Source organism: Ceratocystis lukuohia (assembly GCF_044167205.1).
Source record: "Ceratocystis lukuohia strain C4212 chromosome Unknown Supercontig1_pilon, whole genome shotgun sequence".
In the NCBI taxonomy this organism is placed as follows: Eukaryota; Fungi; Ascomycota; class Sordariomycetes; order Microascales; family Ceratocystidaceae; genus Ceratocystis; species Ceratocystis lukuohia.
Window position 1 is genome coordinate 2,657,814 of NW_027263520.1, and position 17,795 is coordinate 2,675,608.

At 48.8% G+C, this 17,795-nt stretch overlaps 4 protein-coding genes across 4 annotated transcripts; 2 read left to right on the top strand and 2 right to left on the bottom strand.

Moving 5' to 3' along the window:
* Positions 1-1,995: 1,995 nt before the first annotated feature.
* On the top strand, positions 1,996-4,821 carry HOO65_010673 (Serine/threonine-protein kinase cbk1; the record flags this gene model as incomplete). The annotated part of the gene is made up of 7 exons (XM_071005416.1): positions 1,996-2,020; positions 2,094-2,925; positions 3,000-3,147; positions 3,397-3,669; positions 3,718-3,881; positions 4,020-4,542; positions 4,726-4,821. 7 exons carry the CDS (start codon positions 1,996-1,998, stop codon positions 4,819-4,821), a joined length of 2,061 nt encoding a protein of 686 aa, XP_070862495.1.
* A 338-nt stretch (positions 4,822-5,159) lies between these two features.
* HOO65_010674 (Inositol phosphosphingolipids phospholipase C) lies at positions 5,160-6,951 on the bottom strand (the record flags this gene model as incomplete). Its single annotated transcript, XM_071005670.1, has 2 exons — positions 5,160-6,272; positions 6,343-6,951. The coding sequence occupies 2 exons, from the start codon at positions 6,949-6,951 to the stop codon at positions 5,160-5,162; spliced, it is 1,722 nt and encodes a 573-aa protein (XP_070862496.1).
* A 1,130-nt stretch (positions 6,952-8,081) lies between these two features.
* HOO65_010675 (Protein will die slowly) lies at positions 8,082-9,769 on the top strand (the record flags this gene model as incomplete). The annotated part of the gene is made up of 2 exons (XM_071005705.1): positions 8,082-8,935; positions 9,022-9,769. The coding sequence occupies 2 exons, from the start codon at positions 8,082-8,084 to the stop codon at positions 9,767-9,769; spliced, it is 1,602 nt and encodes a 533-aa protein (XP_070862497.1).
* Positions 9,770-10,090: 321 nt separating this feature from the next.
* HOO65_010676 (E3 ubiquitin-protein ligase ubr1) lies at positions 10,091-16,811 on the bottom strand (the record flags this gene model as incomplete). Its single annotated transcript, XM_071005226.1, has 3 exons — positions 10,091-10,355; positions 10,435-16,438; positions 16,517-16,811. 3 exons carry the CDS (start codon positions 16,809-16,811, stop codon positions 10,091-10,093), a joined length of 6,564 nt encoding a protein of 2,187 aa, XP_070862498.1.
* Between the last annotated feature and the right edge of the window lie 984 nt (positions 16,812-17,795).

The following is a 17,795-nucleotide window of genomic DNA, read 5'->3' on the forward strand; positions in this document are numbered from 1 at the left end:
GCCCCCCTATCGCCCAACTAGCAATTGCCATTTTCGTCACATCACAAACACAACCGGCAGCCAAACATGACGCAGGCCCCCTTGCCCCCAAACAGAACACAGGCAGGAAGCCAAAGACAGAAAGAGACGGGAAAAATTGGTAGAAGGAACGCACATACTAATGGAAAAGAGTTTCCTTTATAAGGGCCACTATGAGCCCCTAATTCCAACCGAGAACTCGCCGCTGGCCTTATGAGGAAACAAGCAAGGAAGGAAAGGGCGTGATGGTGTAGTTGGCTAAAGTCTTAGCCATGCTACTTCGTTCACCAGCTTCACACAATTCCTTGATCATCTTGATCTTCGCTTGTAAGAAAGCCTGCGTGCGATGGATCTTGCGCCCGTCGACTGGCCGCACCGGTGGAGCAGTAGTTAGCTTGCTTCTCTCCCAGCAATTTTCTGTGAGCTCATAAGAGCTTCACAGTAAAGTCTCCTGGTTCAGAAGAGGTAAGACCACCTTTCCCCACAGCCCAAGCTCCCATTGTCAGCACGAACTGTTCGATTCCTGGCACGGGCGTCAAATGGAACTTGAATCATCTAATACTAACGTTCAACCATAGACACGGATGCAAATTCCGTCCGGTGCATACCACGCATATTTTTTTTCCTTGGCTACTATTGTGTCTATCTTTTGGGATGTCGGACTTGGATGGCAGCCACCCATATATGTTACGCAATATAGTGTGTAGTGTAGTGTAGTGTAGTGTTCAAGCCATTTTTGGACGTTGTGTTGGTGTAATACTGCGGTAGATCATGGTTGGCCATGTGACAGAAGCTCCACATTCAACCGCCAGTCTGGTCCATGCTTGCTGTATTGACAATCAATCGTAATATCATGGCCTTGTCCTAGTCTTGATTGTAGCTGTATGTGCAGAATTAACGTCTTGATTCTGCCTCAACGATACTTTCCCCTAGTTATGCGTGCGTGTATTCAATAAAGAAGGTGCGCGTGTCTCTTTTTTTTCCAATGTAACTTCCCGTTCGGTGCCAAACAAAGAAAATACAGATATATGACAAGTACACAGTCTACGGTCTAGTCATGCCTTCCGTTCCTGAGGGCACATCCCCAACCAAAAGACAAAGGGGTGTTTTGGCACCGCCCTCTTTGTTTTCCCCTCTGTTCCCTCGCCCTCCTGTTCTCTTTTTTCTTTTTTTGCAGCCATCGTGGACGGACTCTATCATCATCATCATCATCACCCACCAACCACGCCGCCTCTCCCCAACAACCACTGGCATTTATTTGATGCGGCTTTATTCTACGCACTTTATATCTTCATCTTTTGATGCTCTCTTTTTTCTCTAATATCATCACCACTTCCGCTTCTCTATTATTGTTTACTATTTATTAGCTCCAGTGCTGGTCTGCCAATAATCTACCATCACTCTTTCTTGTATTCACTCCCTCACCTTTGGCTTAGAGTCGGTGGCCATGTTCTGTTGACTACCAATTTCATCCCATACTTTTAAATTGTTTCTTATAATTTCCCTCTTTGCACCTTCACGTCAGATTGCGGCATATCTTGCGTGTTGATTTTACCGTTACTGAGCCTCTCTCCAAAGCTTGGTCTGTATTGATACCAAAACGCAATCCCCGCTGTAACTTTACAGACAGCGTTGGAACTTCAAGCCTACGTTTTCTTCTTAGCATAGAAAGGCCGATTCAGACAACTTCCAGAACCTCAAGCTTTTCAAGCGTAGTGTCTCCAACTCTGTTCGGATTATTATATCTTAGTTTATTCTCTACCTAACAGCCCTTTATCCCGATTTCTTACAATGCCAGAATTTGGACAAGATACTGTGTTGCCTACTCGCCCTCCACCACCTCCGCCGCCAACTGAGCAAAAGCCTCTAGTCCCAACTGTTGTCACTGTTGGCATTGATGAGCTGGACCCTACCCCTCCTTCTTCTCCCCAAGCTGGCCAGCGGGGAAACAGACCCTAGAATGACTTTGTGACCGCTATGAAGTCCCTTGGCCGTAACCATGGTAGGCAGGCTACTTTTTTGTTACTTCTTTTTGCCTTGAATCCTTAGAGAAAACTAATGGTATTCCTTTTTAGACCCAAGCCGTGATACCCAGATAGGTGTTGCTCGGACCAATAGCGTCAAAAACAGACCTACTCCTACCACCCATCTTCAACAAGTTCGCCAGGGCCGAGGTGACAACTTGCAGCAGCCTGCCCGACCTTCAGATATTCCTGAAGAGCAAGATAATGTCAGTGCAGGTGAAGAGAAAGAAACCTCCGAGCCTATAGTCACCGTACGACCAGTAGAATCAGGAACTGTAAACAGAGCACGCCAGACAACCCTGTCTTCCCGTCCTCGAAAGCGCCAATCAGCACAGTTTATCGATTCTTCTCAAATTCCATTTTCTCGCTCTTCTACATCATCCCGATCTACGCGTCAGCTGATTCGTGTTGTTCCAACCATCGAGACAGTTGAGCGTGTTGCTGCCGCCAAGGTTTACCTTGAATCATACTTCAACAGTATTAAAGATCACATTGACTCCCGTGAAAAGTATAGGCTCTACATGGAAAATGAACTTGACGTAGCTGGAAGCCTTACAACAGAGCAAAAGGCTCTGATGCGCATGCTTTTCAACCAAGAATGGGCCTGGCATTTACGAGAAACCCGTTTTCTTAAGGCACGAAGCTCTAAAGCTACCCGGGGATTGGCAATTTCACCTGTTATTGATGACTATGAACAGATCCGGATTCTCGGTAAAGGAAGCTTCGGCGTTGTCAAGCTTGTCCGCGAGAAGGGACCTCTTGGGCACCGAAACCAGGTATATGCCATGAAGGTTATTCGAAAGGCAAACATGTTGGTGTATGGCCAGGAAGGAAACCTCCGTGCAGAGCGAGATCTTTTGATTGCGGCTCAGGCCTCAAACTGGTTAGTACTTGCGCTTGATTTTCACTGTAGGAATTTCCTCTGCTGCAAGCACGTTATACTAACACTGAATATAGGATTGTGCCCCTCGTCGCCAGCTTCCAAGATGCATCTAATCTTTACCTTGTCATGGAATACATGTCTGGTGGCGATTTTCTTGGCTTGCTGGAACGTGTCGGATCCTTGAGCGAACCTACCACTCGCTTTTACATTGCTGAGATGATTGTGTGCATTGAAGAAGCCCATAAACTAAAATGCATCCACCGTGACATTAAGCCAGACAATTTCTTAATTTCTGCATCGGGTCATTTGAAAATCTCAGACTTTGGATTGGCCTTTGATGGCCACTGGTCTCATGATGGGGCATACTATAGCGCCCATCGCTATTCGGTGCTAGACAGGATTGGCATGGAGCCTCAGGATGAACAGATTTCATCCATGAATGACGAGGCCTACCATCGGCACCGTCGCTAGCTTCGATCAGTCGAAGCCGGAATCAAACGCCATTGTCGCGTGCTGAATGACGGAGAGCCTCTGTTGGAGTGGCGAAACAAGTTTAGCAAACGAGAATCTGTTCGTTCTATTGTTGGTACCAGCCAGTACATGGCCCCCGAGGTTGTCCGTGGTGATAGGTATGATGGTAGATGCGACTGGTGGAGTTTGGGTGTGATCATGTTTGAATGCCTCTACGGATACACTCCGTTCTTTTCGGATCGTGGCCGCTCGTTTACACGCAAAAATATTTTGGTAAGTATTCCCTTTTCCCTTAGTATGCTCCTGGTTAACAGATTATAGAACCACGAGAAACGTCTTGAATTCCCGGAACTACCCATTATCAGCACGCGATGCAAAGACCTACTGTTTTCTCTACTACAGGAACCCGAGAAGCGTATTACGGCAAAAATGTATTCCCAAAAATCCAAGTCTCGGTCCAAAACAGGCACCTCAAACGACTACAAGTGCGTTGTGGCCAACGATGCTGCGGATATCAAAAGTCATAGTTGGTTTCGCTGCGTGGATTAGGAGAGTTTACACCGCGTAACCCCCCCTTTCGTCCCTGACATCCGCAATCCCGGGGACACTACGTATTTTGACAGTATGAAAAACATCAGCGACTGGTCAATGACAGAGGATGAGGAAAATGGCTCAGAGGCAGAGCTTCCGCCAATGACACGTGAAGAAGCACGAAGCATTCTGGAGTCTCCTTCGGCCGGATTGTGTGAAGTTGCGGCTGGACTGACTTGTGGCACATACGATAGCCACAGGCTTCGTATAGTGTACGAAGAGATTGATCGATCCCGGTTCAACAGGGAAGACCGCGAACAGCTAAAGGCATTTCTATTTACACACGGCCCGGAGGAGAAGCGACGTCCTCGAGATCTGCTTCTACGCTCACAGGAAACGAAGTCAAAGGCAATGTCGCTCCGCAAAGAGCTTGCTTTTATTGGGTACACATGGCGTCGCAGACGCGTTTACAACTATGGCTCCATGCCACAGATTAAGGGTTCAGATGGCTTTGTTGACGGCGTTGCTCAGGTAGTTCCGTTTCTTTTGCCCGAAACTCTCCCAACTGAGCAATCCTCGTGCTCTGGTCCTACAGACGTGGTCAAGACCAAATTGGTTAGTAGACATGGAGAGGGAACAAACAGCAAGCATGTGACATGAATATGGATTGGAGGATGGTATTATTCTTTTGGATCAGTTATGAGGGGTTGGTAGCATCCATCGTTGCAGACAGGTTGGCAAATGCCTTAAGTAGAGATTAAACAGTACTTTGTAGTGTTATTAGATTATTATTATCAGAGCTTGCCTCGTCTCAAAAACAAGACGAAGGAACGAACCGTTTTGAATGAGACTATATTAGGAGCTCAAATGAAGAACGATGAGGAATGGGTGTGAATAATGGGTGTGAATATGTACATGCGATAGGTCATGGAAAGTTGTGATAGAAAGAGGAATAAAGAGTATATATGTAAGCGTAAGATGGTTATAAATAAAAAATAGAGGCAGTAGAATGGAAATAAATACAAGAAAAGACAAGCTATGATGGAAGTTTTAAGAGGGGGCAGGTTCGTAAATGCATAAGGGGACAAAGAATGAAGGTAAACATGGAGAGATATAGATGGGAGGGGGATGTTATGAATAACCCAAGACATAATAGAGGGGGAATAATAAGGGAAGAAAAAACATTGACGTAGGCAGATAAGGTCTGCGTTGGAGTCAGACTTGCTCACAGCTTAGACTATCTTCTCTTGGTCAGTTGGCGAAAGAGCAGCAGCTCCCATTCCGCCACCGGCGTGTAGCGAAATATCACCGCCAGCCTTAGCATTCATGATTTCCCACTCAAACTCCATCAACGCGCGCTTCTCAGCGCCACCAAAAAGGAGGCATATAAGACCACTAATCACGCCAAAGACGAGGAAGAGCGACGAGCAAAAGAGCAGTAGGAATGAGACCCATGGATATGGGCTCCACCAGACGCCGACAAGACAGCCAACGAAGATGAATAGTGAAAGATAGAATATGAATCCTTGCCAGTAGCGCTGGTCTTTCTGTCGCCGCATGTATACACGTGTCAGGTCTAGAATGTCATCATATGTACCACCCGTTAACAGCGATGTTTCAGCGTCAGGGACAGCTGAGCCATGGAGCTGGTTATCGAAGAAACGGATCAGCGGATCGACGGCCTCCGCAGATGTTGAGGAAGACGGCTGGTCGGCGAGATCAGCAACAGGTTTGTTGACTGGGGAAATATCGGTTGATGGCGTATGTAGGGCTAGCGTGGCCTCGACAGAGAAATGGTCGCTCAGAGAGCAGCCAATGGTTTCATGCGGCTCGATCATGCCAACCCGAGAATCCTTGACAACCCACCCGGCAGTGCCAGGTGGCGAATCAGGTGTCAAGCCAGTAGATGCGAAGATATAATCTAGACGTTTTCCGCGACGGTCCTTGGTTTCTGGAGCAATCTCGACTTTGGCACCCTTGAACAGCTGCTTCTGCTGAGCGGGAGCCCAGCGCCACGAGTTATAGGCACTGTCAGACGTTACGCCATTTTCCGATACATTGAAATGAGCAGTAGGTAGTGGACGTTGACGGGCTCGTTCTGACGGATTATCATAGGGACCGATAGCGCTATCGGGGTGGAGAACGCGCCAGATATCACGAACGGGCGCGTTGGCGGTGATTAAGCGGTGCGGGAAGGACAGCGGAATCATGTTGAAGTCACCCATAGCCAAGACAAGGTGGCCACGGTCGCAGGCAGCGCGGAGTAGTTTAGAAATTTCCCAAGACTGGGATAGTCGGTGGCAGATGTACGAGTCTTTGGGTCCTGATTCATACGGTGCATGGGTCTAAAGTACAGTGGACAATAGTTAGCCTGGAGTGCCTGTGCGAATTAGTGGCCAGAATCAAACAACTTACATGAGTGTTGAACACCTCTACAACGTCTCGGCGGCCAGGCCCGTAGCGTATCATAGCCCAGGCAATTCCCTTGCCAACATACCAATCGCCACGCCAAAAGGCCGTTGGCCGGCCATTGAGTGGGTATGCGCGCATAGAACTTTCCTCGATAGGCCAACGTGACAGGATCGCCAGACCACCGCCAAATGAGCCGCTGAAGTAGAACTTGCCGTACGGTAGCACGAAACGGGTCTCGCGGCGGATAGCTTCATAATCATCTTGGCACCAGCATTCTTGCAGACATACAATGTCCGGCGAAGGACTGGAAGCGGCTAAACGCTGGCCAATGGTAGCCAGTCGCTCGTTGCGAAGCTTCGAGAGGGCCTTGAGACCCCAACAGTTGAGGGTCACCAAATTGATTTCTCGAGGGGTGGAGGCCATTTCGGCAGATCCGTCAGGTGTAGTAGCAGTCACAGTATCAGCAATAGAAGGAGAGTTAAATGGCTGGTCAAGACTCGAGGTCGAAGACAAATGGGGAGCAGGATTCGTCGGTGTCAAAGTCGAGGAAGATGTCAGAGAAGGAAAGGGAGAAGAAGAGGTCTGGCTCTTCTGGTGCCGATTTCTCAACATTGAGGAGAAGAAGAGAAAAAAAAAAAGGGAAGGGACAGGCAATAATAAACAGTCAAAACGGGAGGTTAGGGAAGAAAGAAAAACGAGAGAAGGAAACAAGGAAACAACCCAGCCTGGTGGTTCTTGTCACGTTCAACTTGATAAAGAAGGGAGGCGTAGGTGTTAGTTTACTCCTAGTTTGAAAGCTAAGCAATTACCCTAGACCGGGGCTTAATATTAAGGAAGCGACGTTGTTGACTAGGGAGTAGCTACTTGAAAGGAGTAAAGGGACAGGGCTTTTAGATGCCACATTAACAAGGCCAATTATGCATCACAGTGTGGCAACACCCCAGCTTCTACACTAGGTACTAAATGATATACTAATGGGGGCTTTCATTACTTCGTCTTAGTTGTAGACTAAACATTTTTCTAGGCTGTCAGAACCCAAATCCTTTGCGAAATCCCAGAGTCGTGAAACAGCTTCAACAACCGAGACCAAGCCCAAGTCCTCACCTGAAGCAAACCAGCGTTATTAGGCCCATCTGGAGGCTCTAACTTTGAGACCCCATTGGCTACAGTCAGTCATTCATCCACTGGCTCTACTAGCAGCCCACAACGACGGCCCTATCCCTGATCCCGACCGTCTGATCTAGCTTGAAAACCAGAAAAGAACAGGGCAAGAGATCGTCGGGAAGTTGGATCTGGCACTCGTTTTGCGGCTAGGCTTGGAGCGAGCGCACAAGCATTGTACTTACAATATGCTACTTCACATTAACTGTGCATAAACAGTGCAGCGCATAAACTTAGTACTGTCCCCTGTTCCTGAATCTGTTCTCAGCCTTGCATCTCAGCCTCGCTCCCAAAGCTTAATCTGCCCACGTCATAAGAGTAGCTTGATATATTTGATGTAATTTTTGCAACATGCGCCAGTTTCCTTGCGACAAGTTGAAGACAAACTAAAGAGAGAAAGTCTTTTGTATGAAGCCAAACGGACCCCATTCCTTTATTTTCTATTGGAAAGACAGAGAGACTAGCCCTGGCGATATTTACGTAGCTCAATTGCAAAAATCAGGTCCCCTCCTTTCTCCACGACAAACCACTACGACCAAGAACACCAAGAATACTGACTGTTCAATTGTTCACTCAACATAATGCCTACTGACCGTGTCACACGTTCCCGATCCCGCTCGCCAATAGACAGCAACGAGCACTTCTTCTCGTCATCTCCTTCTCAAGCAAATTCTCCGCGCCATGAATCGCAACGCCACACTCCACGCAAGCGCCAGTTCACCACCTCTTCCACATCACGCAGTCGCCACTCCTCCCCGCCACAAACACCCTCTGCATCTACCTCCCGCTCTCCTTCTGTCTCAGCAACACCGCCATCGCCCCTTCCACCCACGCCCATATTTCAGCCCCGGTTCATACTACACGGGCACACCAAGCCCGTGTCTCAGGTGCGCATTTCACCCGACGGAGCATGGATCGCCAGTGCCTCGGCCGATACTACAATCAAGATATGGGATGCGCAGACGGGCGATCACGTTGATACGCTAGTCGGCCATCTTGCCGGCGTCAATTGCGTTGCTTGGGCCTCAGATAGCCGGTTGCTAGCCTCCGGCTCTGACGACAAGGCCATCCGTCTCTGGGACCGCCTTACCGGCCAACCCATGCTCACAGCTCGTGGTGTGATTGCTGCGCGACATCTTGAACAGCAAATACAACATGACAATGGAGACGCTGGGTTAGTACCAGTTGCCAGGCGCACGAAGAATTTGCGTGTTATGGAGCCGTTGGTCGGTCATCACAGCTACGTGCATTGCCTCGCCTTTTCGCCCAAGGGAAACGTCATTGCATCTGGGTCTTATGACGAAGCTGTATTTCTCTGGGATGTGCGTGCAGGGCGCTTAATGCGCAGTCTACCAGCGCACAGCGACCCTGTATCTGGAATCGACTTCAGCCCTGATGGAACTCTAGTTGTCAGCTGCTCCACTGATGGTCTCACGTGAGTACCCGATGCTGCCCCCCCCCCCCCTCCCCTCTCTCCTTACTCTGGTCTCACCTTTTAACCTTCTTTCTCTCCTGTAACAGCCGTGTTTGGGACGCCACCACAGGCCAATGTCTACGTACACTCGTACACGAAGATAATCCGCCCGTAGCAAATGTCTGCTTCTCGCCCAACGGCCGCTTCGTTTTAGCTTTCAGCTTGGATAACTGCTTGCGACTTTGGGACTACGTAGCCGGCAAACCTAAAAAGACATACCAGGGTCATCGCAACGAGAAGTATGCCCTCGGCGGCCAATTCGGGACCTTCTCACCACGGCCACGCCGGGCATCGCATCATGGTCCAGATACAGATGCTCCTCCTTCCACCGCCATCGATGTTGATGATTCTGCTATTGCGTACATCGCCTCCGCCTCTGAGGACGGCGGCATCGTTCTGTGGGACGTCAAGTCCAAGGTGCAAATCCAGAGGCTCGCCGCACACGATGGCGTGTGCATCTGGGTCGATGTTCACGGTGACACCATCGTCAGCTGTGGCCTAGATGGCACTATACGAGTTTTCCACAGCGTCGCCCCCGTTCATGAGACCAAGGACGAACCCGAGTCGGGATGTGAAGCTTTACCCATCAATAAGACTACAAGCGGCACTGCTAATGGCACTGCTAATAGTAACATCGCCCCCTCTGTGTCGCCATCTCTGCAGGCATATTACTCTGACGATGAGCTAGATCACAATATAGTTGGCACTGGCCTCCCCGAGGACGAAGAGGACATGATTCGGTTAGTTCCAACTGACGGCTTCCGTGATGATGATGAGATTATCCCAGATTTATAGAAGCCCGTTTAGATCTATGTGAAATGTCGAGCTACGATGATTTTTCACAATATATCGACTCCAAATTAATTTTTCAGCTTACTCATCATTGTCCCCTCAACAAGTTTATCAATATGAGGGATGGAAATTTGAGAATGGGCAGTAAAAGTAGATAATGTTAATGTTTGAGTATGGTGGCTTATAAAAAGATAACGCCAAAATGAATAAAAAAGGAACAATGACACCAAGAAAGCAATCCGAAGAAATAATATCCATAACCCTACTGTAGAATACCATACTAATCCCAAAGCTCATCATCCCTCCCCTCTTAGCTTCTCAAACTCATATAGACTCCCAGCCACCATTGTTAACATCCGACTCCAGTCTTCTGCTGATAAAGCTTGGAATTCCATTGCTCAAATAAGCCATACGTAGAATATCGTACCTCTTCTGGCTTAAGTTTAACTGTCGACCATGACGCAAGCCCATGTCCGTCTCACCATAGCGGTCAATGTACGGTGCATGAGCAAATGAGCCGGAACGACGGAAAAGGTAGAAGGTGCAGCACTTGCGAATGTTGAGGAAGACACCAGTAATGCCTTGGCACCTGTATAACGAGGGGGTGTGGTTAGTTGGCTGACAGACAAGGGTTAGGTTCAATTGTTTGTAGGCTTAGTTGTACTTACTTCCACATGTGTTGCTGTGTTCCGCCGACTGAAATCTTCCCTTCGAGTTCGAAATTGGCCTCTTGCAAACAGCACGTGCTTTGGCCGCAGAAAATCTCACCGCATAATAGACAGATAGTAGCATCCTGGATGTCCTTGCCGGTGGTTGGGCACTTGTGACGCGTGGCCTCTTCTATTAAGGTGTCAAATGTCTTGGGTAGGCCGATGAGCTCGAAAATAGCTGGATGAGCCAAGCCCATAGGCACAAAGGCTCGGGACTTTTCCACAACGCCCAGCTTGTTAGCTGTCACCTTGTGCGATTTTGTGTCAGACTTCGTAGGGTACATCAGGTCGTGTCGGATCCAACCAAATACAAGGTGGTCCAAGCCGTCTGGCCAGCCAAGGGAAGTAGCATTAGGCAAGATAGAAGCAATGATGTCATCAAACGATGGCAGACACAAGGCTTCAGTTAGACGGGTAAGCTCATCGTCTGTGGGGTTGGATGGAGTGTAGGCGGAGAAACTGACTCCAAATCTGGCGTGCATGAGGATAGCAGTTTTGCGGAGGAAGACCAGCGCATACTTCTTTACGAATTCGTATATTCCTGCAAGATCAGACAAACCGGCTTGCTCAAAGCCGAGATTCTCTAGGCTGCTCTCAGGTTCGCTAGTTGTCTCTATGGGGGCCTTAGCATCAAACGTCATTTCCATCAAACGCTGGCAGAACTGCGCAAACGTGCGAATGTTGCTGGGCGTATTTTCGGGCAGCGCAAAGAGCCGCTGAGACCAGCTTGGTGCAGGGATATTGTTGCTGATACGGTGCACAACACGAACCACTTCAGCTAAGTAGCACAGCCGAACAAGATGGGCGATTTCGAATTGGTGTACCTCAGACATGCAGTAGGCAAAGTCTGTAAGAAGAACAAATCCATCAATGGCTAGAACTGGAGGGATGTTGTTGACATCCTCAAGATCAGAATAGTCGCAGATGAAAAGCTGCTTGAGCTGTGTGCAAGCATCACGCTGGAACTGGGCCTCAATGAAGTTGTCGGTGCCAGATCGGAGCTCGCCGACAAGAATATATGTGCGAGCTGTGTCTGAGAGAATCTTCAAATATGTCATGGAGATTTCGGGGATGCGATCGACGAAAATACCAGGAGACACAAATGATGCAGCTGTGTTCGGCTCAGCCACTACGCCAACGCCACGTTGCTGGATTTCCACCGAGGCAATTGAGAAGGCTACTGAGCGAACTAGCGTATCATTGAAACAAAGCTGTCGGCTATCTGAGCCCATATCACAGGGCAAAAAGTCTTGTGTTCTAAGACTATTGCTCATGCGACTGTATATCCTAACCAAGTCTGTCATGGGATTATTGGTGCTAGGGAAGCTGCTTTCGCGAATGTTTGAAGGCTGAGGAATCTGAGCAGCCAAATCCAGGCCAATTACTCCCGGAATTCCACTGACGGCTGCAATAGAAACCGGCTGCCACTGGCTTGAGCCCGAGCGAGCCTCCGCGGCACTCCCAGCAAGCGGCCCAATCAGCGAGGTAGAGGCATAGTTGCTAAAGATGGTTGAGACCTTGAGTTCTGGCTGTGAGTTGGTGTAGAGAGGATTCAGCATCTGCTTGTTGAGGAAGGCAGACATCTTGGTTTCAGGTTGTAAGACCCCTGGATACACCTCCTCCTTGGGTTTCCATACAATAGGCACAAATGTGTTGGCAAGAGCCTTGCACAGAGGGCACACAAATTCGAAGCGCTTGAGGCTTTCTGGGTGATGACGAGCAATCTGATGCGCATGTCTTCTTTGTGTGGCTTCGTAGTAAGTCTCAAAACAGCTAAAGTGCATCAAATGACCGCAGCTTACAGAGACGGGCCCCGGAAGAGTAAATTTGCTTGAAAAGCCCTGACTAATACCTTGCTCTTCCGACTCCAAGGGCTGTCCATCCTTGTCATACTTAGTTATCTTAACTATGTTCTCTCCAGACATACCAAAAGGCCTGTCTCTAGGCATTTGCTGATCCAGTGATTCGGGCGTATTGCGGACCTCGCGAACAACAGCCGGTATCTGAATATCCGTCAAACGGACGATACGGCTCTCGTTGAACATAGCAAATGTTCCAAAAGTCTTACGTTCATCTGTTTTCTCCTGACATTGGAGGCAAGTGCCACTAGGGAACTTCCAGGTGACTTGATGAGTGCCATCAGCCTTGGCATCAGCTTCGTCTTCATCCATTGAGTCACCGATGTCAGAGCCCCAGTCGATTTCGCCCTGCTTTCCCATAAACTCCTGCTGCTGCTTTTGGAATTGTGCCATAACGCGGGCCTGACGGCTTATAGCGGCCTTTTTCTTGCGCTCGCGTTCCTCTTCGGCGGAGAGAGCTGTATCCTCCGCGGCTTCGGGAGTGCTATCGATAGCAATGCCAAGTTTATCATGGGCTTCTTTGTTGAGAGAAGGCCGCTGAAGAGCAATTTTGGATAGGATTAATTCAATTTTTCCATGGCAGCCAGAGTATTCAGATTTGAGCAAAAGAAGCCGAAGAAGGCCAACAATGGTGGCAGCTCGGATGGTATTCTTTTCGTCAGTTGCAATGGTTATAGATTCTTGCGTAAGGGCAATTTCAATGAACGAGGTACACTCTTCGTTGTCACAATTGGTCTCATCGATCTTGTCCTCTGCAATAGCAATCAACATCAGGTGCAAAACAGAATTGAGATACACCTCCACTCGCGACGGTTGTACGGTAGACTTGGCTGTTGCTATGTTGAGGGGGTACAGCAAACAAAAGAATACAATCTGCGCGAACATGCCTGTGCTTGTTAGAGCAGCAAGATCCTTGAATGCCCCAGAATGGATTGGGCGCAACTTGGGCTCGTAGACGATTTCTTCGAGCTTTTTTCCGGTGCGCTGGGCCATAGCCTTGCGGTAGACTGCCTCACTTTCCTCACGTTGATTGCGCGTGAAATGGCTGTTGAAGATGTCGATCTCCTCAGCAAGCTCGGGCCGTAACTTGAATGTACCAACATCTGATATCCCTTCACGGAACTCAAACGCGCTCAGCTCCTCCAGTACACTATGGAAATTGGGATGCTCTGAGTATCGATCCGGTACTTTGCTGGATATTTCACTAAAAGACAGGGGCTTTAAGCAAAGTACATGTATCAGGTCACGACGCATCGATACGAGTATGGGATCGGGCTCTTCTTCGATTGGGATTAGAGCCGAACGATCGCTCAAAATGCTGATAAGAAGGTGGATCATGTCCTCAACCACATCCAAGTGTTGATTATCATCTTGACTTTCGCAGTTTTGGTGGAAGAGGCCGGCCAGCCACTTCTCCTGGCCAAAACGGTCAACAATTGAGGCCAGAACGCGTGACGGGTTGCAGGTGACGGCAGCTGTTTGCAGCATGAAGAGATCGCGCTGATAACAGACATCGCGCATACTCACGCCTCGGTAAGTAGCTGCCTGATGTCGCAGGCTGATGCCGTTGCGTACCCACATATTAGTCTTGATCTGTGATAGCCATGCACATACGCGTAGAGGGAAATCAAATGTGTTGATAAGATAGTCTTCAGGCGTAAGATTACTGTGTGTCATGGTCTTGTGTCCCATAGATCTAGGCTGCAGCATAAGATCTTCAGTAGTAAAAGACAAAAGATTGCGTAGTTCTTCGTTACTCATGGAACGGCCGCACTCGATAAGCCACGAGAGAGTGTAGTGTAGAGCGTGGTGAAAGCTTATGGGCTCTTGTTCCACCACAAAGTCCACTACGGAAGTCTCTTCCATGGCGATATCGAATTCGTACTTACCAACTCCCTTAAACCGCACTTCGCGCTTAATCTCGGCATTCTTAAACCGGAAGCGCTCTGCACCAACACAGTGCAAAATGAGAGTTTTGGCTGTGGTTCTGATGGCATTCTTCAGTGAGCCCATATCTTCAGGCGCTAGATTGCGGAAAGCCTCTGAGAACTGGCGTGCCATGCGGTTGATTTCGCGGGTGACAAGAGAAGCGGTAATCCAGCTGTCTGTTTCATACTCAACATGCTCGCCAACTGCACGGGTGTTGGGGCCAATGCCCTGGTGTAACTTGACTAGATCCAAGAACTGCATAAGATATCGAGGCTCAGTGCGAAGACAATGCTGCACATGCAACGACGAGAACAGGTGCTTAAGATCCATGTAGAAGTGGTACATCCGGCGATTAGTCACAGAGCCACTGTCAAAAGCCAACGTAGCTGTCGAGGAAACTTCCCAAGGATGGCTAACTTGGCGGGTGGTGAGAAAGGTGTAGAGAATTGCAAAGAGGTTTGTTAAGAAGTTAGCCCGCTCAACCAGCTCAGCTGTTATTGAGGGCGTTGTGAACATTTGCAGAGAAAGGCTAATAATAGAGTGATCAGGCTCTCTATCGCCAATTAAATAAAGCTGCGCCAGGGTTGTGTATAAAGCAGCAAATCTTCGACCTAGGATATGTTTGAACTTGGGTATCGTGACCATTGTAGAGATATAAAGAGCCCGCAAGTCATTGCGAACCTTTTTCCACATGCGCAAATCGAATAGGATGAGGTGGTCTAGGCGGACACGCTGAAAAACGTCATCTGCTCTAGATTCTTCAGTGCTCCGATTCCGATACATTTCGGGGTACTCGGTCCAGTATCGGCCAGGCTTAGGCTTCTCAGACTTCTTTCTATTGGGAGTCTTTGGGATAATCTCAGCCTTGGGATACGCATTTGGTGCAATCAGGGGCTCCACAATATCAGCTTCAGATGGCGTGAGATCGCGAGGTCTAACTCTGGCTGGTGGCACTGAATCGCTGGTAAGCGAAACCGAGCTGGCAACAATAGTAGGAATCTGAGCCACCGTAGCTGGCAAAGGAGCATTGCTTGCGCCAGCTTCGGTAGCTTCCGTTGATGAGCCTGCCGCGATGTTGTTGTGTGGGTCTATGGGTGGCACGGGTGGTGGAGGCGGGAATCCAGCCGCAACGACATCTTCGGTATCAGCAACCGTTTGAACATTAGACACCCAGTCGACAGCGTCATCATCCTCATCCTCGTCAATCTCTTGCATTATATCATCTTCATCGTCCTCATCGTCGGTCAGGGCATTATCGTGGTCGTCGACTGCAAGCTCAATGATTTCCAGTCCGTCACTATCCAGGTCTTCATCGTCAAGGGTTGGTGCAGTAGCGCCTGCGAATCTTTGTTGGAAGGCGTGGAGTAATGAGTGGCTGAGATGTTGACTTCGCTCTATTTGGTCTTCAATGTCTGCTTCATCATCGATCCCGCTAAGCCCGGCAAGTTTATAAGATGCCGAGCTTCCTTCTCTCCAGGGCTTGAGAAACTCCTCGCAGACTGTGTTGAGTAGAATATGATGGTCCTTGCCCACGCTGCAGCCAGATATGTCAAGCAGCCACTCAACCATGGTCGCGCACATTTGCTCGCGAAATGTGTCGCGGGCTGCTCGGATAGTGACAGTGACGCGGATCTCCTCTAGCTTCTTGGCCATTCGGAGAAGGGCATCAATGTCAGACGAAGTGGCCAGAATGCTGCGGCCTATGGAATCGGTCTCTCTTGCATGGGCATGGGCTTCGATTTGGCGCTTTTTGCAGGCACGGGCAATCTGTTCTTGGACATCGCGCAGCGTGTGCTTTTCGTCGTTCCAGATCACCAAACAGTACTGGCGCTCGTCTTCCGGTCGCTCATCGCCGTAGTAGTTGCTAAAGAGCGTGGCCTGGGTCTCGTCTGTGAGAATGGACTCTTTGGTTTTTGCCATGCGAAGCTGTTCAGGAGAACAGGAGATGACGTCGCAAATGTAATCCAGAACACGGCCAATCGTCATTCTCATCGAAGTTTTGAGGTCATTTGGGAGAGCATCAACTCCCTTGCCCTTGTCTACAGAGTCGTTACCGTGGACATGCGAATGAATGGTGCAAATTAAGGGGACCTTCCAAGCCTCTTCATCGCCACAGTCACAACATCCTGTGTTTCCGGAAGAAATGTTAATGCGAACCTGGTGGCCAGTATGGTCTGTGGCATGATAGCAGCGGCTACACAGACAGCAGGTGTCATCTATGCTGCAGGTCCGACACATGTAGCTAGCCTCACCGCTTTTGAGGATATGGCCGCAGCGTTTTCCACGGGCAGCTTCGCTATACTCGGCCCCTTCTTCAGCCCCTTGAGCACCACGGAGCTTCATGTCAGCGGGCATGCCCTTGGGGAATAGAAGTGGCAAATGCTCGTCCTTGCCGGCGAGAGACCAGAAAAGCATTTTGCAGAGCTCAAGAGCGCTTTCTTGGGTATATTTGTACTTGGACTTTTTTGGGAGATCGCGGAAATATTCACAGAGCTGCCGCTCCTGAGTGGACAGGGCAGCGAAGCTAGGGGGGTCGGATGAAGCCATATTGGCTAGCCGGGTCCGAAGGAGGGTTGAGAGATAAAAGAGAGATACGAGTGTTGATAAATGGAAGAGTAGCGGATGACGATAGTGTCGCGAATGAAAAATAGGGTTTATCGGGTTTTGGCTCAGCAGACTAAGAGTTCAGCGGGGTATCGCTTAGTTTGTTTATTTGTTTCGTTATACTCGTTACTGTTTTGCTGTTCTTGCTTGCGTTGCTGTCGTCGCTCGAACTTGTTTATGATGATTTCTGATGGTAGTGGGTGATGGGCGGGGGTTAATACAGAGGGAAAATCAATAACCCTTGTTGAAATGAAGATGGCGGGGTAGCTAAGAAAAGAAGATAAAGGTAAGGCGAGAAAGAAAAGAAGATGTAAAAAGCGGCAACAAAAACTAACGCTCAAAAAGATCACGCTTGGTGATCTGACCGCAAGTTTTCAATGACAAGCCACTGCACCAATTGAAACAAACTAATGTGACAAAAGATGATTAGAACAAGTACAGACTAGTCACGATTATCAATCAAGAGGCAAAACTTTCATCCCTAATCTGAGAGACTCACCCCAAGGAAATCCAGTGCAGCCAGCGGCGATGTGCACAAGGCTGATAGAAAGGCTGAAGAGGACAACTCGGAGTTGGCGACTTCCCCCTCTTTTATTGGTGGGTGGGCACAAAGTAGAGAAGTGGACTTCGTTTTTTTGTGTTTTGCCTCTTCAGTTGGCTCTATGGCAAAGGGTCTTTGCGAGAAAAACAAAAGAGAAAATGCTGGATAAAGGAAAGAGAATAATCGACGCTGTTTCTTGAGGGGAATGCAGGCCAGGCTACGCCAAAATGCACCAATCTCCTACCTACTACTTGCTGTACCCTACTACTATCATATGCAATATATATATATACACAAGTACAACATGGCTTGCACTGCACTACACACTATACATTCAACATTACACCACACAATAACGCCAGAAGAAGCACTATCAATACCAACAA